This window comes from Eucyclogobius newberryi, unplaced genomic scaffold (genome assembly GCF_026437365.1).
Source record: "Eucyclogobius newberryi isolate DKJ021-1_F unplaced genomic scaffold, fEucNew1.0.hap1 SCAF_19, whole genome shotgun sequence".
Taxonomy (NCBI): Eukaryota; Metazoa; Chordata; class Actinopteri; order Gobiiformes; family Gobiidae; genus Eucyclogobius; species Eucyclogobius newberryi.
This window is the reverse complement of record NW_027315823.1, coordinates 26,418,660-26,445,149: the sequence shown is the minus strand read 5'-3', so window position 1 is coordinate 26,445,149 and position 26,490 is coordinate 26,418,660. Positions and strand designations below refer to the sequence as shown.

General features: G+C 41.8%; 1 protein-coding gene across 1 annotated transcript in view; it reads left to right on the top strand.

Moving 5' to 3' along the window:
• Positions 1 to 26,490, top strand: part of cacna2d2a (calcium channel, voltage-dependent, alpha 2/delta subunit 2a) — a 202,192-nt gene that overhangs the window by 157,721 nt on the left and 17,981 nt on the right. Inside the window, exons 11-19 of the mRNA XM_072452528.1 lie at positions 6,425 to 6,586; positions 8,683 to 8,793; positions 10,447 to 10,525; positions 13,986 to 14,035; positions 22,738 to 22,827; positions 22,903 to 22,971; positions 24,514 to 24,588; positions 24,675 to 24,749; positions 24,848 to 24,919. Of these exons, the coding sequence (XP_072308629.1) occupies positions 6,425 to 6,586; positions 8,683 to 8,793; positions 10,447 to 10,525; positions 13,986 to 14,035; positions 22,738 to 22,827; positions 22,903 to 22,971; positions 24,514 to 24,588; positions 24,675 to 24,749; positions 24,848 to 24,919 (783 nt within the window). The remainder of the gene's footprint in view (positions 1 to 6,424; positions 6,587 to 8,682; positions 8,794 to 10,446; positions 10,526 to 13,985; positions 14,036 to 22,737; positions 22,828 to 22,902; positions 22,972 to 24,513; positions 24,589 to 24,674; positions 24,750 to 24,847; positions 24,920 to 26,490) is intronic.

Here is a 26,490-nt window from a genome sequence, read left to right as displayed (position 1 = left end):
ACAAATAATTTGTGTTTAAAATCACATTATTCAACAGTTTCCTGACTTGACTTCTGTCATTGTATCGTCATTGTTGAAATCAAATACAGAACTCAAAGTAATTCAAAGTGCCTGAGCTCCATGTTTAACCTGACTCTAGCACCAGCAGGAGGCCGGTCCATGAGCTCCATGTTTAACCTGACTCTAGCACCAGCAGGAGGCCGGTCCATGAGCTCCATGTTTAACCTGACTCTAGCACCAGCAGGAGGCCGGTCCATGAGCTCCATGTTTAACCTGACTCTAGCACCAGCAGGAGGCCGGTCCATGGCCTCCATGTTTAGACCTGACTCTAGCACCAGCAGGAGGCCGGTCCATGGGCTCCATGTTTAGTCCTGACTCTGGCACCAGCAGGAGGCTAGTCCATGAGCTCCATGTTTAACCTGACTCTAGCACCAGCAGGAGGCCGGTCCATGAGCTCCATGTTTAACCTGACTCTAGCACCAGCAGGAGGCCGGTACATGAGCTCCATGTTTAGTCCTGACTCTAGCACCAGCAGGAGGCCGGTCCATGAGCTCCATGTTTAACCTGACTCTAGCACCAGCAGGAGGCCGGTCCATGAGCTCCATGTTTAACCTGACTCTAGCACCAGCAGGAGGCCGGTCCATGGCCTCCATGTTTAGACCTGACTCTAGCACCAGCAGGAGGCCGGTCCATGGGCTCCATGTTTAGTCCTGACTCTGGCACCAGCAGGAGGCTAGTCCATGAGCTCCATGTTTAACCTGACTCTAGCACCAGCAGGAGGCCGGTCCATGAGCTCCATGTTTAACCTGACTCTAGCACCAGCAGGAGGCCGGTACATGAGCTCCATGTTTAGTCCTGACTCTAGCACCAGCAGGAGGCCTGTCCATGGCCTCCATGTTTAGACCTGACTCTAGCACCAGCAGGAGGCCGGTCCATGGGCTCCATGTTTAGTCCTGACTCTGGCACCAGCAGGAGGCCAGTCCATGAGCTCCATGTTTAACCTGACTCTAGCACCAGCAGGAGGCCGGTCCATGAGCTCCATGTTTAACCTGACTCTAGCACCAGCAGGAGGCCGGTCCATGGGCTCCATGTTTAACTTGACTCTAGCACCAGCAGGAGGCCTGTCCATGGCCTCCATGTTTAGACCTGACTCTAGCACCAGCAGGAGGCCGGTCCATGGCCTCCATGTTTAGACCTGACTCTAGCACCAGCAGGAGGCCGGTCCATGGGCTCCATGTTTAGTCCTGACTCTGGCACCAGCAGGAGGCCAGTCCATGAGCTCCATGTTTAACCTGACTCTAGCACCAGCAGGAGGCCGGTCCATGAGCTCCATGTTTAACCTGACTCTAGCACCAGCAGGAGGCCGGTCCATGGGCTCCATGTTTAACTTGACTCTAGCACCAGCAGGAGGCCTGTCCATGGCCTCCATGTTTAGACCTGACTCTAGCACCAGCAGGAGGCCGGTCCATGGGCTCCTTGTTTAACCTGACTCTAGCACCAGCAGGAGGCCGGTCCATGGGCTCCTTGTTTAACCTGACTCTAGCACCAGCAGGAGGCCAGTCCATGAGCTCCATGTTTAACCTGACTCTAGCACCAGCAGGAGGCCGGTCCATGGGCTCCATGTTTAACCTGACTCTAGCACCAGCAGGAGGCCGGTCCATGGGCTCCATGTTTAGTCCTAACTCTAGCACCAGCAGGAGGCCAGTCCATGAGCTCCATGTTTAACCTGACTCTAGCACCAGCAGGAGGCCGGTCCATGAGCTCCATGTTTAACCTGACTCTAGCACCAGCAGGAGGCCGGTCCATGAGCTCCATGTTTAACCTGACTCTAGCACCAGCAGGAGGCCAGTCCATGGGCTCCATGTTTAACCTGACTCTAGCACCAGCAGGAGGCCGGTCCATGGCCTCCATGTTTAGACCTGACTCTAGCACCAGCAGGAGGCCGGTCCATGGGCTCCATGTTTAACCTGACTCTAGCACCAGCAGGAGGCCGGTCCATGAGCTCCATGTTTAACCTGACTCTAGCACCAGCAGGAGGCCGGTCCATGAGCTCCATGTTTAACCTGACTCTAGCACCAGCAGGAGGCCGGTCCATGAGCTCCATGTTTAACCTGACTCTAGCACCAGCAGGAGGCCGGTCCATGGGCTCCATGTTTAACCTGACTCTAGCACCAGCAGGAGGCCGCTCCCTGAGCTCCTCAATTGGGTCCAAACTTTGAAACGGCTGATGTTTGGTAGATTCTATTATATGAAATTCTATTACACAACATCTATGACTTTCTTTCATATGAGTAGTTAATATGTTTAAACTCTTAATACTTTTCACTTTGCAATGTTATAGATAGTAAATATTCCAGTCAACCATAACAATAATTGTAGTCATGAATTGTAATCAATCATTTGATAATCGTTATGTTATCTGGACTATACAGTCTCTAAACCCAATACAAAAATACTTCATTTTTTTTTTTTAAACAAAGACAAAGTGGTATTATTAAAGACGCAATGGACTATTTTTCGGTGATTTGAGAACTCCCCCGTGCGGACTGATACAACACACACGTGCGTTTGTTTATTAGCGCGACGGATCGCATCTCTCATCTCCCGTAGATTTCCGTCTCTTCTGAGTCAACTCGAACTGTCTTTCTCCGTCCTAATTTTGTCCCGTACTCTGAGGGAACTATATTATGATAGATCAATGCGCTTAGACACGTGGAACCGTGCTGCTCTCATGGGGACGAGCCACACGCGGCTGCAGGTGAGCGGTAGGTGCGTTTTATGATTGATACGTGGCAGGACTAATCGGCAGTCCACGCCACGAGGAAATAAGACTCAGATCTGGGCCAAAAAAATCGTCCATTCAACCTTTAAGTCAATAACAATCATAAACATCCCCAATCTTTAATAAATGCACAAACCTCACCAAGAGGGAGAGAGAGAGAAAAGACCTCCAGCATTAACAGTTTTGAGAGTAAGTAGGTGTTTTGTGTGTGTGGAGGAACTGGACTTTGGCAGCAGGAGTCCTTCTCCGCGCTCAGGAGCAGCTTCCAAACGCTCATTCACTTGATAATTTCACGTGACCAATCAAAAATCTCCCACGATCCACACTTGGGTTTGAGAAACAATGGCCTAGTTGACAAAAATATCGTCAAAAATATAGTCTATTGCGATTGCTATAGCGAGCATCAACTCTACAAATATGTGGTTATTTTCCACCTCTGTAGACTGTATTATTTATTCTTCCCTGTATTCCTAAAGCAGGTGGCATTAACAGTGGGATTTAGCAGAGTGCGCAGTGTGCATCTGCTCCCAGTTGTTTGCTCGCCATGGAAACACTACATTTCCTCCATTCCTGTGTGTTAGTTGTGTCCATATGGGATTGTGCCTCTTTTCCCTCTGCTGATTACGAGACTCATATTAGCTGCACTGTTTGGGGGAATATTAGCATTAGCGTATACAGCAGTGCAGATAAACACATACAAATATGATTGGTAATAGTAATAGGGCCACTGTCTGGGGACTTCCTTCAATAATCCGTCTTAATCCATCGCTTTTAGCCACTGTGTCGCTTAATCCCAGCGCAAAGAGCAAAAAAATGAGTTTGGTAATCTGGACGTGCACCCCGATATGTGAGGGATTTGTTTTATTTCTAAACATAGAAAGCAAATCCCGAAACTAAGCTTCAATTGTTAACATTATTTTGTTGTCTTTAAATGTTAGTTTCCTAATATAGACAATACTGTAGTAACAAAGCTCTGTTTTACACATTCATATTCCATTGAGTCCAAAGATCTGGCCATTCACATGTAAAATCAACTTGCATTAGATTTAAACCTCGTTATACCAGTTTTTCCTCATCAATAGTTTCCTCAAAGTTGTATTTTGATTCCTGCATGTTTTGTCCTGCAACTGAAGCTCGAGTGCTCAGAAAATTCCCCCCTATCACCACCCACACCCCTCTACTTTGCTGTGATTATTTGAAAAATAAATAGTGAAATGTTGGGTTTTAAAATGGCACGTAGCCATTTTTCAAAAATAAAAGCATGTAAATGACAATCCGCTGCTTGCTATAGTTGTATAGTATATATAATACTATAATATATATAATGTCACTATACAATCCAACTTTATTTGTATTGCACATTTTACCAACACAAAGTCTCCAAAGTGCTGCACAGAGTTCTAAACAAGCACAGGTAAAATATGTTAAAAAAAAAAAAAAATCTTTATTTTTAATAAAACAATTAAATAAATAAATAAATAGGTACAAACAAAACAAGTTAAAAACAATATAGAATATACAAAATAACAAAAGGCAGTCAGAGGACCACACAATTTTTTTGCCGGGTTGCATGTTAGTGAATCAAAGTGTGTTTTTAAACGAGACTTAAAAGCATCAACTGAAGGTGCAGTCTTTATGTGGGAGGAAGAGCGTTCCAAAGTGTGGGCCGACTACAGGAAAGGCCCGGTCGCCCCGGCTTTTGGGACAACAAGTTGTAACTGGCCCTCAGACCTCAGCGAGCGCAGGAGTGTATGAGGTCTGAAATGTAAGCGGGGGCCCGGTCCATGAAGCACTTTAAATATGAAGAGGCGGAGTTTATCAGAGCTGCAGTTTTGAAAAGGAAGACATCCTTTTAAAATGAATCATTTAAACTAAACCAAACAGTTTTAGATCAATATTGTGTTTTACAATGAACAAAATGTAAAATAATAGTTCAATACTAAGTACCTGAGAAAAACATAATATGTCTCCTTTAATCTCAGATGTTTAGAGCTTTAACAGATGCGTTGCTCTGGTGTAGTGTGTTATTTCCAGTCATGCAAATTTACCTTTTTGTTACTATTTCCCCTATAACTCTGCAAAACTATTCTATGATTAGAAAAATGCATTTAGTAACTTGGGCATTCCTAAACTTTACAACTGTTTTCCATTTTCGATCTTTATTTAAATTTGCATTGAAGAGTGTTCGTTTGTCACGCCCTTTTATTAATCGTACTATTAACTATATAATCTACTTTTTACAAATGATATCCATTCAAACTAAGCCTTTTACTTATAAAATGCTTTGGAAACACTGTTATTGTTGATGTCTCTGTGTGAGTTTCCTGGCATTATAAAAATACACCAACAAATGAGAAATGCCAACCTCAGACCAGTTTTGTTTTATACCGCTCCTTAATGAAAATGTCACTAGATTATAGTTTGACCTTCAGAATGAAATTTAAACCTGTCATTAGAGGCGCTGCAGCTAATATTGCGCCGCACACAGGCACAGAGAATAACTTTTCCACTTACACAACCTGCGGAGCCGCACTGCCCGCTGTTTTAGGCTAATTCGGGGATGGGATGCGACAGGTGATATTAGCTTGGCTGGCTCTCCCTAGTTTGTGGCGGTGCGTTCAGGTGCACCTGTTCTTTGTGTGAAAGTTGTAATTAGTGGTGTTTAGTGCCAGACTGAGAGGAGCAGAGCGGAACATCTGCACACGCCCACGTCTGCAGCTGACCCTCGTCACCAGCTTCACATGTAACACACAGAGACACTCACTAATGTACTCACTTTCATTTTCAGTACTTAGCTTTGGTTCTAACCTGGATGCCCTTCCGATACGAGCCTGTTTGAACACTGAAGCATTATTAATCTACTCCTGGTGTTATGTACATGAGGGGATATTACTGCAAACCTGCTCTATACATGCTATTCGATGTATTTTGCTATTGTTCATGGTTTTATGTTGTACCTTAGCGCCGAAGAAGGTTCCTAGTCTGTGAATGGAAATGGCAAAAATAGGCTCTGCTCTCAGGTTTTACAGGTTTGTGGTTAAACAGGGCTGTGGGCTAAATTACATCTCAAAATGATCAAAAAATGTATCGGCAGAGCTTATCGGTTTTCTCTGAGTTCTAAACAATCAGCATCAGCCATGAAAAAAAAACTTACCCATCAGTCGGTCTCAATTCTATTACATTCTTGATGAATCTGCACTTTTTGCATTTATTTATTCAGACCAGGTAGACCAAAACTAAAGCTTATTGTGCCTACCCTTGTCTCTAGCCATACTTCTTTTGGTTTGAGATTAAAGAAATGTGATTTAAAAAAACCTTTCATAAAACCAGTGCTATCACTTATTCACCATGTTTAAATTACCATTACATGAAATCACATTAATAAAAACATTTAGTAGAGATTTCCTGACATAAGCCTGTTTATATATCCAAGACTTTGAGAAGGAATTGTCACACTTATGAATATTATCTTTTTTCTAAAGGCAGGATTTGTTAGCTTCAATTATCTTTTTTGGTTTGCTCTAGTGATGTCTGTACCGAGGAGTGGTTTATTTCATTCCTAGTCCTCCCCGCTCTTTGATCTGCTGGTAAAAGCCAAAGTCAACAAGTGCATCCTCTAAAACTCTTAAATCTCTCTTCCAGTTCAACGAAAAGGCAGACGCGGTGGTTCCCTGCTTCAAGACCCTGGTCCAGGCCAATATTCGCAACAAGAAGATTTTCAAAGAGGCAGTGACGCACATGCAGGCCAAAGGGACCACGGATTACAAGACTGGATTTACGTTCGCCTTCGAGCAGCTCCTCAACGTAAGCCTTTTAAACTCTCTCTGTGCAGCTGTCTCTAGTTTGTATTTGGCTCGAAATTTTATACTTTTGGCATTGGGTTCTAAGATGGAGTCACAGTTCAACCAAATTCAATTTAGAATGCTAGTTTCACGAATAAGGCTACAACAGCTACTAATGCTTCACCACTAAATGTACTTCTGTTACGAGAACGACCAATGTATCGGTTGGCCAATATGCCAATTGTGTCACTTTTTTATTGTATCGGCTATCGTCCTTAGTCTGTTTTGTTTTGCAGCAAACCTGCTGCTTAAAGAATATACATAAAGCTTGATTTTAACACTTGGGTGCGAAGAGGACACTGCACAAAACGGGGCCACACTGTTCTCTGGTAATTTTGCAATAAAATATGGCTTATTTAAGTGAATCAAATTTATATGACATCATTTGGGGGGGAATATATTAAAAAACAGTTTATCGGCCATTGGTTTCTCTGGATTCGAAACAATCAATGTCAGTATCAGCCTTGATTTTTTTAATTTTTTTCAATTGATCTCGACTTTTGATCTCACATTTTTATGACTTTTATGACTAACCTCTAAGCATACTGTTATTCTGTTATTTTTAAATCGAATTCCCTTTATATAGTGCCGCAAAAGGAAATTCATTTTGCAGCCGTTCTGAACACATAAAAAACAATTCAAACGACGCCCCCGGAGCCTTGTCTCTGTCACCAGAGTGTTTGAAAATGCCTGTTACGACGGTGTGACACTCAGTGCAGTCAGCAGGTCTACGGCTCCGGACCACGTGCTCCTCACAGGTGCTGCCTCAGCCCCTCTGCCGTATGCTGCGTGTGTGTGTGTGTGTGTGTGTGTGTGTGTGCGTGCGTGCGTGTGTGTGTGCGTGCGCGTGCGTGTGTGTTTTTGTCTGCCTGCACCCTAATGGACCCTGATGGGATGATTGATGAGCTAACCCAGTGGAGATCAGCCATGGACACTTTATATTCCTCTGGTGGGCTCCCAGGCTGCGGGCCAAAACCTCCTCCTCCTCCTTCCATCACCTCATCCCTGGGTTCCTCCACTAGAAGAATGAGAAATAAAAAAGTCCCACTAATTGCAAACCGTAATCTATGTGAGAACTGAGTAAGGGCTGTCGTTATTTGGTCCTAAATTGAACCAATTTTAGTCTTGACGTGGACTTGGTTTGGTCCTGATCTCGTCCAGGTTCAGTTTCGGGTTTGGTCCTGCTTTAGTCACAATTTTTATGTGAGAAATGTGCAAGAGTGAATGCTAATTGTGGTGATATTACTCATCTTTATTAGGATCTTGACGCTGCTGGTCTCTGCATGTCAGCGGTGCACGAAAAGATTGGGGCTGAATATGAATACTAAGTACATTGTTGAAGAAGTAATAGTAGAAATATGAGATAAAAAATATTGAAAATGCTGATCCTACTGCTTAAGTACTCATTACAACTGCAGCTATGAATGTTCACAGTCACTATAGACATTATAGACTCGCTGGAGTACCTCATTTTTAAACCGTGAAGGGAGGACGTATCTATGTAAATTTATCAAACTAGTTTCTAGCTTTCATTCTTATGCATTCATTTTTGGACACGTTCACGTCTTTAGAACAGATTTTTTAACTTCCTGGTTTACAAGAAATACAATTATTCATTATTAGGTGCAGACAAAACACAAGTATGACTCTTACAATATACTCTCTGGGGAGAAAGGAAATTTACTTTAAGTAGCTTTAAGCTTTAAGTCTTACAACTGCATTGAATAAAACATCCTAGTTTTTAAATTGTGACTAGAAATATATATATGAGATAAAGAGATTTTTTTTTTTGCAAGGTAGCATAGCTATATTTAACACTGCTGCAGTCACTATAATTTTGGCTCCAGTTTATTCTGAAACTTGACACCAGGGACAGAATGATATTAAATACAGCAATTTTCTTATTCATTTCCACATTTAACAAAGAAAACCACACTTCCTGCTTTGTTGCGTCCACCTGTGACCACAAAGAGCTAGCAGTCTTTTATTGTATTTCTTTTAACCTTTTGCGTTTCTGTGCCTTCACGTCTGATGTGTTTCTCTTTTCATATCCTGCAGGAGTCCAGTGCCCCGAGGGCCAACTGCAATAAGATGATAATGATGTTTACGGACGGAGGAGAGGACCGCGCGCAGGATATCTTTGAGAAGTACAACTGGCCCAACAAAACCGTCAGTATCTCCACAAACCATTCATTCATCTGCTCAGTCCAGTCACCTCTCACCAGGCAGAAAATACTGACTTTGCATTGAGAATATAAGCATAATATTTACAACAAATTGCTTCCGGCAAAAAAGCAAGTCATGTTTCCAATATTTTTACTTTGGATTTTTAACTTTACTGTCTTGGATCTCTTGTTATACATCATACTAAAAGGTTACAGAGTGCACCTTTAAACTTTCCAATCTATTCTACTTCCAGACGAGCTTTAGTGTCTAGTGAGCTTTTGTATCATAGAATTAGAACTTTTGCAATGTCACCCAATGATAATAATTTTGCCAATTGTATTTGTTATTCTAGTGGATACTGAGCCAACACAGAGGAGACATCCTATAGGTGTAATCCGACAGAAAAGTTTGAGGTTGTTTATAATTGGACTGAATTGTTGAATTTCTTGACACTAAATTGTGACATAATGTAGGAGAAACAAGAGCTTGTTATTTCATCTTAACGTTGTCTTCTGGCTCTCATTAGTTTGTCTATAGTGCAGCGTGAATTAAGGACAAAAAGTTGTCCAAAGTTATTTTTCATCCCTTCTGACCGCCAGCAGATATAATGATTTAAGTTCCTGTTATTCTATATACACACATACATTGATGCTATATTAGTATTAAAGGTGCTATGTGACTTTTGTGGTGGGAGGTGACAGAGGTAATTGCTTTGCCTCAAATGTTCCACTGTGTAACATGTATTAGATTTCATTTATTCAGTTATGTGTTTTTTATAGAACATAATTGTCTGGGAAGATAATTGGCAAAGAAGATAAATAATTATGTTTTTTTAATCAGTCAGCTGTGTACAGGATGCTTAAGTCTATCACCAAAGAGGTTGAGCATCCTTTGTGGATGTAAGTGGATGTCATCAGGTCATCGATACAGAACGCCTTATATGAACCTAATGCAGTCAGTTTATTACTAGTGAAAGGTGTGTGCACTCTGGTGGACAATAAAGGAGGCATATTGAGCAAAATCAACCTTAACCTTGTTACAATAGTGTTTCCTCTTCATTAATCTGCTCAAAGTTGTATTTTGATTGATTCATGCATGTTTGAGTAATACTGTAGTTATGGACCTGTTTTTATTTCTAGTTTACTGTCATTTAGATCAATATTACAATGAGAGTCAATAGTTATAGTTCAATAGGAAATACCTGGAAAAACCTAATACGTCTCCTCTAAAGTTAAGTCAAGTTGTTGCTCAAAAATACTTTTAAAACATGCATTCTTATTGTAAGTGAGCTCGCCTCTCCACAGATCTGACACGTAACTTGGCCTAGTGGCTTCACGTTTTTGTCTACCTAAAGTTAGGTGTTTAAAGCCATACTGTGGAATATTCCAGGCAAAGCAAGAAGAAGCAAGAACATCTCCTTTGAGATGAGACAAGCAGGTGGCAAATGTTAATAACCTTGCATTTGTATATAAACTGATGAATATTAAAAAAAAGTAATGAACTAATGGTTATCTCCTAACTATAGAAATAATGTGTAAAATATGTTTGAACACCAGAAGCTCTTAAAGACAATTTGCTGTAACTTTAATCATGTGAGGATCTGCGTTGTCCTCTTTACGCTCTCATCTGTGCGTCTGCTGTTGTCTCCTCTCACAGGTCAGAGTCTTCACCTTCTCCGTCGGGCAGCACAACTATGACGTCACGCCGCTGCAGTGGATCGCCTGCGCCAACAAAGGCAAGTCAAACACTGTGATGGGCTCCGTGCTCATAAATATACTAATAGGTTGTGTTATTAAAATGCCATTTACCTTTGATCAAGAGGATGCTAGTAGATAATGTGATTACTGTCAAGTAGTTCACGGAGTAAAATCAGGCCCTCATCACTGATAATTACATTAAGTACAGAGATGCATCGCTTTTTAATTCACCGTGGGCGTATCGATAAAAACAGAGTCTGCGTAGTAGTAATAGTAGTAGTAGTAGTAGTAGTAGGAGTAGGAGTAAGAATAGGAGTAGGAGGAGTAGTGGGAGTAGTAGGCGTAGGAGTAGTAGGTGTAGGAGGAGTAAGTGTAGGTGGTGTAGTAGTAGATGGTGGTGTAATAGGAGTAGGAGTAGTTGGAGTAGGAGGTGTAGGAGTAGTAGGAATAGGAGTAGGTGCTGTAGTAATAGACGGTGTAGTAGTAGGTGGTGTAGTAGTAGGTGTAGTAGTTAAACTTCCATACATCTACTACATCACAAAGCAGGCATTTGAATATGTGAGGTTTTGTGTTTTGGCTCTTGGGTGTCTTTTTTTTTCAGGAAATTAGAGTAATAAATACTCCTAGACATACTTCCTTTTCAAATAGCTTGCAGCCCTTATACTGTAGCTGTAGTTTTAAGTATTGTTTATCCCCCTTTAGAGCCCTAAGCTGTGTGTAAGAAGTCACAACTAGCGGCCTACTGATTAGCTTATTGCCAGTGGCACTAAGTGCTTTAAGTGTCTCCACAGAAGTTGTTATTAATTAGAGGGCGTCGTCTTGTGGCGGGGCGATTACTGTGCATCTCCCTGTCTTACTGGAACAAGTCCTGGATTACCCCTCTGCGCTAGCATGTCACACTGTACTCATTTGCATAGTACTAAACCCTGTGCCAGCCTAAAGACAATAGTGTTGACATACGAGCCTCAATGGAGCTGTCGTCTCGTATCTTCGCTTCTTATGACCCTTTTGGTATCTCCGTCAAACACAACCAGCTGCCTGACACTTCCGCCGGCCCTAACCCCGACATACAAGCATGTTAACGGTGTAACACGAACGAGGCTGACATCAGGGCCATAGAGGATACAGGCGGATGTGTGAGTCAAGGGAGAACATAACCTCCCAGTGAGTCCAGCGCAAGCAAGGATTGTATACAAAGACAAGCTGATATGAGGATATCTATTCGAGGATATCTAAAAGAGTAGCTGCATTACCAAAGACCAGGCAAATATCCAATTATTCCACTAATATGAAATAAATCTGAACATATTTGTACCATGCTGACCATGCTACCAATTACCAAGCACTAACTAATTCATGATTTTCCATAAAAGGCCTAATCCCCATTAAAACTGAAGCTGTTTCTGAACCCTTTGTTGTCTAAACAAATGGCTGGGGTGAAGCTGACGCTGTAGTTTTGCCTCTTCATTTATAATTTTGGGGTAGTAACATAAAAAAAATGTTACTGACTAATCTATTAATTGATGGTCACACTGGACTTTTCAAACAGTGAAAAGTACCCTACCCTCTCTCTCCCCCATTACACTCTACATACTTACTGTCCTGGTCAATAAAACCTTTGGGTTCCTGACCGTCTCCTCCGCCTTGCCCACCACTACAACCGCCACTGTCTCCGTCAAATACAAATAGCGTTTTGACAGTATCATACAAATTTAAAAACAACATACTCCTGCTATTAAAAGACTCGTCAAACTTAACAGTGTCCCCAGTACAGACAGCCACTTTGTTATCATATGATGTTTTATTCACGCTACATATTTATTTACACTCTCTCTGTACATTACATGTCATCTCCTTGGCACACCACCAAAACCCCAGGGACAAATCGCTCCTGCCTGAACAAAAACAAAACAAACGGCTCTATCCCGTCTGCTGCGGTTATCATTAGCTCTCTCTCATATCTGCGTGATGACAGTGTCTGTGCAAATCTGTGCCACAGCGACGGCAACACAAACCTGCCGTGACAAAGTTCATAACGTATCGAAATAATGAGAGCCATCGCAGCCTTTTAACATTCTGGGGACGCCGGCTCCATTTTGCGGCTCTTTGTATAAACACTTATGGCTTTAATAACTTGTGGAGCAGCGTGGTTATTGACCCGGCCGCTCACTCTCCTCCATTCCTAATCAGCAGCGGCGGCAGTGCCCAGGGCTCTGCATCAGCAATGAGCTCCACATTTACATCATGCAGCGAGAGAAGAGGGAGAGAGAGGGGAGGGAGAAGAGTGAGGAGGGGAAAGAAGAGAGGAGGGGAGGGAGAGAAGAGAGGAGGGAAGGGAGAGAAGAGAGGAGGGAAGGGAGAGAAGAGTGAGGAGGGGAAAGAAGAGAGGAGGGGAGGGAGAGAAGAGAGGAGGGAAGGGAGAGAAGAGTGAGGAGGGGAAAGAAGAGAGGAGGGGAGGGAGAGAAGAGAGGAGGGAAGGGAGAGAAGAGTGAGGAGGGGAAAGAAGAGAGGAGGGGAGGGAGAGAAGAGAGGAGGGAAGGGAGAGAAGAGTGAGGAGGGGAAAGAAGAGAGGAGGGGAGGGAGAGAAGAGAGGAGGGAAGGGAGAGAAGAGAGGAGGGAAGGGAGAGAAGAGTGAGGAGGGGAAAGAAGAGAGGAGGGGAGGGAGAGAAGAGAGGAGGGAAGGGAGAGAAGAGTGAGGAGGGGAAAGAAGAGAGGAGGGGAGGGAGAGAAGAGAGGAGGGAAGGGAGAGAAGAGTGAGGAGGGGAAAGAAGAGAGGAGGGGAGGGAGAGAAGAGAGGAGGGAAGGGAGAGAAGAGTGAGGAGGGGAAAGAAGAGAGGAGGGGAGGGAGAGAAGAGAGGAGGGAAGGGAGAGAAGAGTGGGGAGGGGAAAAACAAGATTAGGGGAGAGAGAGAGAAGTGTGAGCAGGGGAGAGAGAAAAGGAGGGGGGAGGAAAGGGAATGGGAAGGAGAGAGAGGGGAGGGAGCCAGAGGAGGGGCAGGTGGAGAGGAGGAGAGAGAATGGGAAAAGTGAAAAAGACAGAGAGGGGGAGTGAAGAGGGGAAGGAAGAGCTGAGGTGGGTGAGGGAGAGAGGGTAAGGACAAGGGGGCGAGGTAGTGAGGAAGGTACAGAGGGAAAAGTGATAGAGTGAGCAAAAGGAGACGAGTGAGATTGGAGGTAGAGAGAGGAAGGGAGGGTGAGAGGTGAGAAGGAAGAAAACAAGTGGGGAGAGAAAAATGTGTGTTACAATGACAGCAAAATAGGATAATTAGACATAACTATTTTTACCTTTAGCTCATTAAAACTAGAATGACGTAATGAGCGAATAAACCACTTGTGAATAAACGTACACGACACAGAGAAACCTTTTATAAGACCGATATTAGCCGTGCGTTTATCTCGTGAAATGGATCTTGCCGTGGCGACAGACAGACATTGTGAATACGCCTTTGTTACCATAAGACCAGACCAAGATTTTCACTCTTTCCTTTTCTCTTCCAGGATACTACTTTGAAATCCCATCGATCGGCGCCATCAGAATAAACACGCAGGTAATTCTTTTTCATAGGTGGTCGTCAGTTCCTCTTCTCGAAACGGCCCCCGTCGCACAACGAGACGAGGTGACGCTGTTCTGTTCCGTGGCCGCTTTTGATGATAATTACTGCAGATAGCTCGCGCGCCAGGACGGGAAAAGATAACGGCGGCGACGATATGTGCGATATTCTTGGATTTGACTGGTCACCCGCTGCCCCCCGGGCGAAACCACCCTCTGCGCTGGTTTCCCGTCGCTCCCAGTGGCCCTTGGGATAACCTTAAATTGACTGCGTCGGGGGGGGAGGGGTTGGGTGCGTACCTTTCCCCCGCCCGCTCCCCCTCCTCCGCGGGACGAGCGATCAGGCTTTCCAACAGACTGTCAGCTGTTCCATTAACGCGGGCATATTTATATTCTGAGAACTCTCACTTACTCTAATAGGTTTTCTGGAGGTGGGCGAGTGCGGCGTTTTGTGCGCAGCCACGAAGACATTTGAAAACCGTATGTTATTTAAGAGTACACTGCCCTTCAACCGAGCGCTCTTGAGGTTTTCTCTTTTCTTTTTTTCTTCGCAAAGGCTCGGCTCGAAACATGTAAATAGCAGATGGGGCGCAGATGGGTTTAATGTCGTTTGCGTGAAGACACAACGCCGCGGAGAAGTGATGCTTGACTCGGTGGCGTTCAGGGGGGAAAGCAAAGTAACCACATATCCCAGTAACAAACAGTGCCTAATGAATGCAATTGTTTGTGTAACGCCGATAGCATTAGCGTTGAATAAGAGTTAATTCACGCTGATGCATTCCCGCTAAACGCGCTCCGTTCGGTGTAAGTGACATCACAAATCAAAGGGCGTTCATAGGGTTCAGTCACAGAATGGAATGTGTCACAGTGTTGTGTGATAGCGTGAGGATTATTGTGACAATAAACGTTACGATTATACACAATTATTGACATTGTGCAACAACAGTGAAGAATCCTTAATCCTTCATTCACATTGGCTAATACTTTTTACTGTTTGTCTAGTGTGTGAGCAAATGTATAGTATTATTTAAGTTAATGTGACTTAAACAACCAAAGCACGTTTACTTTTTTGAAATGTTGATTGAATTGAAATGATTGTGATTATTGTGAAATGATGATTGCTTGTTTTTAGTTCTTACAGATATATTGTGACCTGAATAGTCTCGATTATCATCCGTATAATGTTGACATCCCGACACAGGACTTTTTCTTGATGTGGCTGCGGCTGCCATTTTATCGACCAGCATAACCGTTCAAAAGATTTTTCATTCTCTTTCTATGACAAGACTTAATGTGGGATTGACGTTCAAATTGTGACAATAATACACGCCCTGATCTTAGGCTAATCTTCTAGTCTTGACCACGTTTCTGATGTGGAGCCTGTTTTGCCTTTGAGTGATTTCTACAGCTCCAAATGCCTCAGCTTTTCCCTGTCATCTCATCTATATGCCTTGGCTTTTTACATTATCTCGCTTGTTTAGGTCAGGCAGAAAATTTTCTCCACAGCCCGTGAAAAGGTCTGGCTGTCATCGTCCTGATGGAATATCTCCCTGTGGCGCGTTAAACTGGACTTTTATTGAGCTAATAATAGAATAGGTTATGGCTGTCAGCACCTCGCTGCTCTGCCCATGGAAAACAAACGCTCAAAAAGCCTAATTGTCATGGAATTAGACATACACCCGATGCTATTCCTTAACACATAGAGAACACAATTCAACTTAGAATATGAAACGACACAGAAACATCAGACATTTGTGTGGCATGCATGGGAGAAAACGCGGGGACTGTGTCAGCCAAGCCGTTGTAAGGAGCCTGGCTGACCCTCCTGCGTCTCACCCCCGCGTCTCACCCCGTTTTTCCCCATGCTGGTTGGTTTTATTAGATATTCTGGAATAGGCGGGTCACATTTCTCATTGGTCAGCCTCACATCAAGGCACTTGGTATTTTTCCGTAGAGATCAAGCCTTGGGTAAACATTACCCAGACTCCTCTGGGTTATCACCCCCCCTAGGGTAAACATCCTTTGGCCCATCTTTACGACCCCTTCACAAACAAATGCTGTCACACACCCGTTCTTCTCATAGACTAATGATGCAGATAATATATCACTATTATGCAGATAAAATACATCACAGAAATATAATCATATATTCACATTTTATCACATTTCCCTCCTGTTTATCAAAGCATTAGTCTACTGTCTCATATGCCAAACATATCATTCTTTTCAGTTTTCAACATGTCTTTCATATTGGTGTTAAAATGACACTTTTACACTCAAAAAGTTTATGCACGGTTCTCAACATTGAACACATTTCTTTTCTCTCGGCCCACAACATGTCTACTGCATTACTGTCCTATATTTTTAGTCAGATTGGTCAATCTCTGTAATTTGACAAACAGACAGTTTATCTTGTCTATAATTTGTGCGGTGTGATGGGAAATATAGAAGTACAAGCGGAAAGCCCTTAAACCCGCTGCTCTCTGGTCAGTCACTTTGACTCGTCAGGGACCTCTCTGGACACCCCAATAACATCAAATACGTTGTATCAGGTGCTACTGGAACCAGACTGTCCACTAACCTCTCGACCTTGACCCTGCGGTATGGTTCTGGGTGATGCTGGTCACAAAAGAGACATAGGCACAACGTCCTAGTCCCTTTGTTTCCAAGCCCTCAGCACTGTGTCTCCACATCACCATACGTCCTCGCTTGGTTTCTTAAGAGACCTCCTCCCGCTGCTCGCTTCGATCACACCTATGAACTGGTACATTTCCCATCTCAATTCATAATCTCATGAACATTACATGTAGTTATGTTGTAGCAGATAAAAAATTCTCAGTTAGTGCAAACAACAGTGGCTGTATAATATGCCATTGTGTTTCTTCAGCTACTGTCATGTCAATTATACATTGTACATTAAACATTTCACATTACACATTTCATAACCTTTCATGTTGATCACTTATTTTCTTCCCTCTATATTCCATTTCTGTGTATGTTGATCGATTGTCCCTCTTGTCCCGATTGTCCGGATTGTCCGATGCATAATACAGGTGTTCAGCACCCATATTACCGTCATCACTTGATGATGATAACTCGTTGATTCTTTTTCACAGAGTATGGTACTCTGCGCACCGTAGCCTCTGGCTCTCGTTCATCGTAGCAGAGTATCGTACTCTACCGTAGACTCTGGACAAAACTCATACAAACGAAGTCCTGCGTCTGCGATGTTATGGATCTGCCGCTGTGTTGTCCAGACATTTCCCTCACTTTCCCATGAGAGCACCCATGTTCTCGTCCCTCCAATGGTCGGTGTGAGGACGACACGGTGTGGCTCCGTCCACTTTGCTCCGTCCACTTGGATCGTCTCTGTAAACACCACATCTCCAACACGTTCTGCTGTGGTGATAAACAAAGTCTTTTCGACAATTCAGTGTATTTCAAACAGTTTTCTTGTTTACAATTTTTTTTTTAGTAATTATTGATTCGGAATATTTGTTTACACGTACATATCCCTCCTTTTTGAGATATGGAATTCCCATTTCTCAAACTTCTACACAATTCTACATTTAACCAAAATTAAATACTCCAGATAGTTTACAACGATGTAATCAAGGAAGAGATGGAATTGCGTCTGTCACTCCACTCCGCAATGTCACCTCTTGACCTTTCACAGTTCAGTGGTCACATCCCTGGCTGAGCCCCCCCTTCCACGGCACTGGGCCCCCACCCTGTGTGTCCAATCAGTCTATGTGTGTAATCTTACACTGCCAAACCTGTAACTTGTAAATCTATTTTACCACCATTTGTTTCAAACTCCAAATGTTTCAAACTCTAAATGTTTCAAACTCTAAAAGTTTCAAACTCTAAAAGTTTGGTCTCCACGTTTGCGCGCGTATGTGTGTGTGTGTGTGTGCAATACATCAAACAATACTAATTATCTCAATAATTCCCCCGTTGAGCTGGCCATAAGGGTCAGTTCACAACTTAGAATTTTTAACATCAAATTTCACATCTCCTCTGTGCGTGTGGCCTGAATAATGTCACCCATCTAATGTAATATGTGCTAATCTTCTATATGTGCTTCAGGTGAGTTTCAAACTCAATCTCTCACACCTGCTCATGTGGTGCTTTACAAACATTGTGTATTAGTTTGTTCTAGCAAGTCTATATGTGTATAACAATCAAAATGATCCTAAACCTTCCCCTTGTCCATAAGGCACATCATTTTATCAGTCTAACCATCTCTTGTCTCCGTCCTGAGTCCTATAATGTTTAAGTCCTGTTATCATTGGTTTTCATAACTTCTATAGCGTCTAAATTTAGATGATATTGTCTTATTTAAATCTATTCAATTCTTGATTGAATCTCCACAATCCTTCAGGCATTTACTTTAGAATGTCAAATTCTTTCCCTGTTAATTTTAACTTTTCCTATTACTCATCACGTCAACCCTCCCCCTGAGGTGGTGTTGCTCTTAATTGTCACTGTGATACGTAAAGATAACGACATCTGCTCCATCCTGAGTCCTCCAGATTCTTTGCCAGTCAATAGCCCCTTATCTCTGACTATCTTTATGACTTGGTGTCCTGTTGTCTTTAGTTAATAAACACATGTATGTCCCATGTCCCCCCACTTCTGCATCAATTGCCTTAGTTAATGACACACAGTCATGTCTTTCCTGGGAGGGCATTTGACGTCACTATTTAACTTATTCCCTGCTTACGTCTACATGCAATACGAGGTTTCCTCATGATAACACAAATAAATAAGTTACTGATATAACTTTTACTATCACTTTACTTACTGCCCGTTCTACTCCTATGTCCAAAAACATCAGTAGTCACTCATTTACCCATATTATCACTTCCCAGGCCTGTGCCTGTATTTGATCCTAAATTTAAAAACACTTCTGTCTTTTCGTCCTGTACTTTCATCTAGTCATGCATTATGGTTACATAATAAGTCCAAAAGATAATTTTGTCAAGTCCAAAAATAAAACAAAACAAAACGTAGCTTTGTTCTGTGCACTCAAAAAACACGATACCGTAAAAACACAACTTTTGTCTTCTATGTCGGGGACAGGAAGTGTCCTGTCTGTGATCACATTCCCCAAAATATTGGCCATCTATAAAAATCTGAATTCATCTTCATCTCTTATCAAGTTTAATAAAATCTTTATAATTGACTGTTGTCAATCAAACAAAACCCTAAATTTGTTGAAATACAGAGCTCTCAAATACTAAAATTTAAAACCAGCTGAGTTTAGCTTTACTTATTTCATCAGTTCAGAGCGTCCTCTGAACTGCTTTCCATTCTCCTGTCTTGTTGACCCCCCTTATCTCCCCCTCTCTGCCACGTCATCTGAGCACACTGGAAGTCTCCCTCCAAAATCCTCTTATGACTTTTCCTTTGTCTTTTTACAGTTTGGGGTGATAATTCTGGCATTATGTGGTCTCGGTCGTCTGAGAGAAATGCTACTTGCTTTACAGTCACGGTCAATGTCAAGCTTCTAGAGAAAATTCCATATTAGATTCCTCCGGACATAAACGTGGTGTTTAAGATTCACCCGTGACTGCAAATTTTAGATCTCTCAGAATAACGCCTTGTGACCCTTGTATGATTAATTGTGATTCACACTTGTTAGTTAATCACTTATTAATCCTCATTCACACATTCACACTTCTCTCTTACTTACTTCGCTCGTGCACAGCGCTTACATTCACACATATTTCCTCAGTAATATTAAACTGGGTATTTCCTCAGTAATACCTAAACTGCGTATTTCCTCAGTAATATGAAACTGGGTATTTCCTCAGTAATACCTAAACTGCGTATTTCCTCAGTAATATGAAACTGGGTATTTCCTCAGTAATACCTAACTGCCTTGCTTATGTGAGAAACTTATCTCGTCCATAAGCCTACAATATTTTTCCAGTAAATATCAAACTAATGCATAAAAACGTTTTATGGCTAACTCTTTTTCACACACAAAATTTTTTGTCTGACCTTCTTTGTCGCCTGTGTTCTCCTGCTGCTTCGAAACGACGCGCTCTCCTCGCGGAGACTGAGGTGCGATGGGCGGCCACGGGAAAAGTGGACTTCTTTCAGCTGTGCACAGACTTCACCGATTCACCCGTCAATCTCCGCGAAGGGGCTGCTTGTCGTCCGGCTCGATAGGACCAGAAAATGTCATGGAATTAGACATACACCGATGCTATTCCGTAACACATCGAGAACACAATTCAACCTAGAATATGAAACGACACAGAAAGATCAGACATTTGTGTGGCATGCATGGGAGAAAACGCGGGGACTGTGTCAGCCAGGCCGTTGTAAGGAGCCTGGCTGACCCTCCTGCGTCTCACCCCCGCGTCTCACCCCGTTTTTCCCCATGCTGGTTGGTTTTATTAGATATTCTGGAATAGGCGGGTCACATTTCTCATTGGTCAGCCTCACATCAAGGCACTTGGTATTTTTCCGTAGAGATAAAGCCTTGGGTAAACATTACCCAGACTCCTCTGGGTTATCACCCCCCCTAGGGTAAACATCCTTTGGCCCATCTTTACGACCCCTTCACAAACAAATGCTGTCACACACCCGTTCTTCTCATAGACTAATGATGCAGATAATATATCACTATTATGCAGATAAAATACATCACAGAAATATAATCATATATTCACATTTTATCACACTAATACTCGAAATGACTAAGCTGAGAAGAAGCCCCAATTTTGTTAGACATGGATATGTTCAAAAGGTTATGATAATGAGCATTTATGACAGTGTTTCCTTGTAGTTAATGGTCAATTTACCTATAAAATGGTACACAATCTTAAATCATCATATTTCCGGCTGGTTGTGTTATAATTATAAATGTGAGAGAATTGAGAATTATTCTACATTTTAACTATTTTTTTTGTAAATATGACATTTCAGTAGTTTACACATTTGCTTTTGAATTAACTTTTGAGAGAGGACTGGAATATTAACGGCCAAACGAATCCAAGAATTCATTGAGTATGTTTTGACATTTGCAGAGGACATCACTGCTTACCAAAAGTTAATTCTACAATTTAGCTTCGGTGTTGTGACTTTTGCTGTTTTTTGAAGGTTTGTCATCTCCCATGCCCCAAACGGGACCACGATTTTGAGCAAAAAGGAATTCTTTTTAGCGCCTCTCCTCGTTTTTATGACTTAAATTGCAATGTGAAGGAACTCTCCCCTCAAAATGCAAACGCCAAAAGGGTCAGTCACTCGATAATGTTCCCAATTACATGTCGGTTCATAACAGCATGGGTCAATATGTAGTTTACCCGTGGAGACATGTCGCTCATCGGGATTTGGTGATGATGTATGACCGGTGGACTTAACCCCTCGCCCTCATTCAGGGCCACCGCGGGACATGCTCAGAATCCGCGTTGACAGTCGGGGGCCCGTGGGAGAGGGCCCTGTTTGCGCATCGTAGCATTGAAGGCCTTAACGTGATTTTAATAGCTCCTTGGTAATGATGAAATACGGCCCGCGGTGGGTGAGTGCTGCGGGGCTGTAGTGCTTAGCGGGGCCGCTGCGGTGGAGCTGCTGCTTTATGTGCGGGATGGTCAGGCTCTGTAGTTTTATGATGTATCACCAACGCTCTGGTTTTATTCAAGTCACAAACACGGCCATGCTGCATATTTTAGTTTTTTTTTACTGGTCATATTATAGTGGTGGGCTATATTGGTAAAAATTATAGTTACTCTTCTCTTATATTTTGTGATCTTTCAGGAATGTGCTTAAGATGTGCCTGAGTGCACTCGATTGAGGTTCAAATTAGACACAACAACTGAAGGAACTACAAAATTACACACACACAAACTGATTTTATTATTAAAACTATGCACTCAATATTCAAATTTTGCATAGGATTTAAGAGAGTTATTTTAATACTGTTTTGTGGAGACAATATTTTGCCCAGCTTCACATTGACACGTTTTATGTACATAATAATATCAAGTCTATTCCATGTGCACACAAGAATTTATTACATGGGATTTCACAGCTTGTTCCTCCTAGAGTGGGATGTCAAAGCATTGCATTTGGAAGGTTTAATTAAGTCTGAATAGTGATTATTATTGTAAATGTACAGTACATTTCATACATATTGTGTTTTTTCAGTTTGGTATTAAACTATAAAACATTCTTGAACCCTACATGTATGACCTCGGAGTCTGAATGTTTTAGGAATGATTGAGACAGAGAAATGGGCGGAGATTGGGGGGAAGGTGAAACCAGAACATGTCTGAGCACTCAAGCCTCAAATTTAGGACAATTACGCTAATATGCATAAATCAATTTTGAAATTTTCTATTTTGAAAGAACAGTGTTGTGGTTAACAGCTCATAAAAGTCCATTTTACATAATATGTCCCCTATAAAGTACATTCATTCATTCATTCATTCATTCATTGTTTAGCGCTTGTTCCCTTTTGGGGTCGTGGGTGACTGGAGCCTATCCCAGTGACTTTGGTCCTATAAGTATAAAGTACTCATGAAGTCAAAATCCAATAACCAACAAGTGCATTGTAATGACATGTTTGAAAATAAAATGGCTTGACAACTTTACACAGCACAAGTCAAAATGTCACACTGGTTCTGTTAAATCATTGAATACTTGGATTCATTTGAGCCTGTATATTTTTGGTATGATATGTTGTAGGAGTATCTTGATGTCCTGGGACGGCCCATGGTGTTGGCTGGACCCAAAGCCAAGCAGGTCCAATGGACTAATGTCTATCAGGACGCGCTGGTGAGGCACAGTTCTGGATTGCTTTATTTACTGTAAATATGTTTGTAATTGTAAAGCCCATTCTATATATTGTAGGGTTTGGGTCTCGTCATCACCGGGACAATGCCCGTCTTCAATCTGACCGCTGATACCACCTCTGCTCAGGTAACCCTCAATATGTCAAACCTTAATGTGTCATCGCTCTCCATTTACTCCCCTATTTGATATTTAATAGCTCTATATTGTAGAGATAAAGTTCTGGTAATAATGTCCATTCCTCATGTCCTTTATAATAGCTTTTGTATGACCACTACTCTTTAAGGCATCACCGCCCCCTGGTGGAGACGGACATTAATTTCTCAAGTCTTATCAAAGCAATGCATCCAGGGCGCATTCCATGACCAAACTATTTACTTGAGTCTTATCACCAGTTTTAAAAGCACTTATGGCCTCTACAAACTGTCTCGACTAAAGATAGACTCTAAAATATGGGGTAATCAGATCCGGCACACAGTCAGATAAGACAAGATAAATGACCATGTTTCCTGGCTCTCCGCAGTACACTTCTGTGAGAATATCTGTACACAGACTGCTGGGAAATGTAAATTATTAATAAAATGACCATTGCTGTGGTTAAATATGTTTCTATTGAGAATGTTGTGCCAGCTTAGGAAAACTATTCAGCACATCAGCCTAAAAGTGTGCAACAGTGGCAACCAAATGCAATAACTAGATACACAACTGTAATACACTGAGTTGGACATAATCTTTAATTCACTGGAAATTATATAAGCTTCACATACAAAACATCAGAAAATAAAATGTGGAGAATAGCCAATTGGGCCTATGCTACGAAATTCTGTACATGCGGTTCTTTGCAGCCATTTTTCTCCTTATCATTGCCTGGTGAGTAAGTCCCTCCTACTTTCTGTTCAAACAAACATGGACAACAACTTAATCGATTATTGCGATAATCATCCACTTATTTGGTAATTCAAATAATCATTTTATCATTATATCGGACCATACACAATCTACAAAAGATGTCGTGTGCTGTAAAAAGAGGTTTTATGGATCAGAAAAGGCAACCATTTCAAAATTATACAGAAGACATCTCCATTTTGTGTTTCTGACAGAAAACCTTTTCTTTCTGTATGTTTAATCTATAAGTGGTCAAATTTGGTAAAAACAAATCTCTATTCAAAGGCCTTTCACTATCCAAACAACTAATCGATTAATTGCAGGAATAACTGCTTAATTAATCTAATAGAAAATAAGCGTTTGTTGCACTTGTCTCCACCCAAATATTCTTGTATCATTTAGTACTAAATACATACTTCTTTTACCTCAAATCCATACTGTTTTTCTGTCCTCTGTGTTATTTATTTGTTTATTTTTTACGTCTGCTTTTTATACAAATGGACCACGTGTTTCTCTGATTGGTTAATCCGCATGTCAGTCACGGCCATCAGACAGTTTCAGCTTCTTTGTAAAACGTAAAGTAAAAGCACGTGGTCTCGGCTTTGTCAGTCTTTTGAGTCTGATGTTACTTTGAATAAAAAGTACTTGTACGTTTAAAACCCTCAATTTCCTTTCAAGTACACATTTAATACTGTAAAACCCACAATGCCTCAAGCGCTAAATATTTGTACTACGGCAATCTTTTTAGTGTGCAATATTTGTTAATACTCTTTTTCTTAAATCAAGAACCAGCTCATTCTCGGCGTGATGGGAGTGGACATAGCGATCAATGAAATCAAGAGGAAGACTCCAACGTACAGAGTAAGCAAAATGCCATATACAGTGAGCTACGCCAAGATTATTGGAATTTTGTTGATTTTCTTTGTCATTTTAATGTAATTTTATAGCTCGGAGCCAATGGTTACACCTTTGCAATCGACCCCAACGGTTACGTTTTACTTCACCCAAACCTACGGCCAAAGGTATGTTTCGCGTATTGACGGTACAAGTTTATCTTCTGTTTGTCGCCAGAATCTGGTGTTAAAACTCCCTCCTCTTTCTTGTTTGTGTCTTTCTCCAGATCATTAACTTCAGGGAGCCAGTCACTTTGGACTTTCTGGATGCTGAGATGGAGGACGGCAACAAGGAGGAGGTACACAGGCAATTTAGCAAAACATTTGTAATACAGCAGAAATCTCCAACAGAACAACAGGATATATGAATAACTAAGCAATGTATGTATACTATGCATCGACGGAAAAATGACTGCATAGAAAAGTATTTAAACATGCAGTTCTAGTTCACGGGTAAATGTTGAGCCAAGTCTTTCCTCTATGTTTAACAATCTGTAAAAGCTAAAAATATTGGAAAAGGAGTTGGTATTTATTAGATTTATTGCCCCCTATGCACCATTATGCCACTTAAAACGACTTAATGTAATGGTAATGTTTTTATAGGCTGCAAATACAATATTTTTTCTAATCGATTAATCTAGTGATTGAGTATTTGTTTAGAAATTAAAATTACATTAAATATCATTTTTTTTACTAAATTTGACCAAGATAAAACTAAGATAACGTAATATGAGGAGTATACGCTACATGTACATGTTTTTTACGGCTTTTCAGAGGCAATCAGTGTATAGTAGAGTAAATAGTTGAGTCGCAATAACCTATTAGTTGCATTTAATCGATTAACTTGTTTTACTTCAGTGCATGGACATTCAATCTGTAGCGCCTCCATAAAACATAATCTCTTAAAACAATACTGGATGTATAGCGGGATCAAGAGTAAAAAGAGTCAAACGGATCACATATGCGAGATGCCTATGGAAATACATTAGCCAAGACAAATATATACATGTAAAATATAATGATAAATATAGCCGCAAGCGGCAATGATCGGCCCTCGCCACGCCGCCGCCACACCGCCGCCACGCCGCAAGAGGAGGGGGCGCTAACGCGCCCCAATTGTCCTTTTATCACGCCTACTGCTGAATCTGTGACGCTGTCACATGTTCTCCCCTTTGTTTTACCATCAAAAAGCAATTTTATTTTGAATTCTTGGCAAAATGTGCGGCTTTGCCGCACAGACACCGTGACTCTTTGAATGAAAATGTGGATAACTTTTGATGGTCCTGAAGATGAGTCTCACCAAATTTCAGGTTAATAGGGCTGACGCCCTGGGAGGAGTTTGTGAAAGTCTAAAGTGTAAACATGTTCTGGCCCCATTGGAATAACATGGGAGGTTTCGGTCATCGTTACGGCAACGCCATAACAATTATGACATGGGTCTCATTGACTTTTTTGATGGGGATGCTAAAATTGAGTTGTGTGTCAAATTTCATATAATTTCGCAAAACTAAACATTTAACCTCCATATAAAATCTGTAGGGGGCGCTGTGGCGCCAAATGAATTTATTTCACTTCAAGTAGGTTTAGGGCAAAGAGTTTAACAACTGATTCTAATTTGACGCAATTCGGACTTTATCTGCGCAAACGGCAGAAATTTTAAATATGGGAGATTTCTGAAATTTTAGTTACAGTTTGCGGCTTCGCCGCACAGAGACCGTGAGAGGTATCAATGTAATTTGGATAACTTTTGATGTCCCACTCCTCAGTAGCATTTTCACCAAATTTCAGCTTTTTAGGGCCAACGCCCTGGGAGGAGTTCGTAAAAGTACGACGTTTGGAAAAACTCCGAAGTCATGTTTAGCCATTTTTG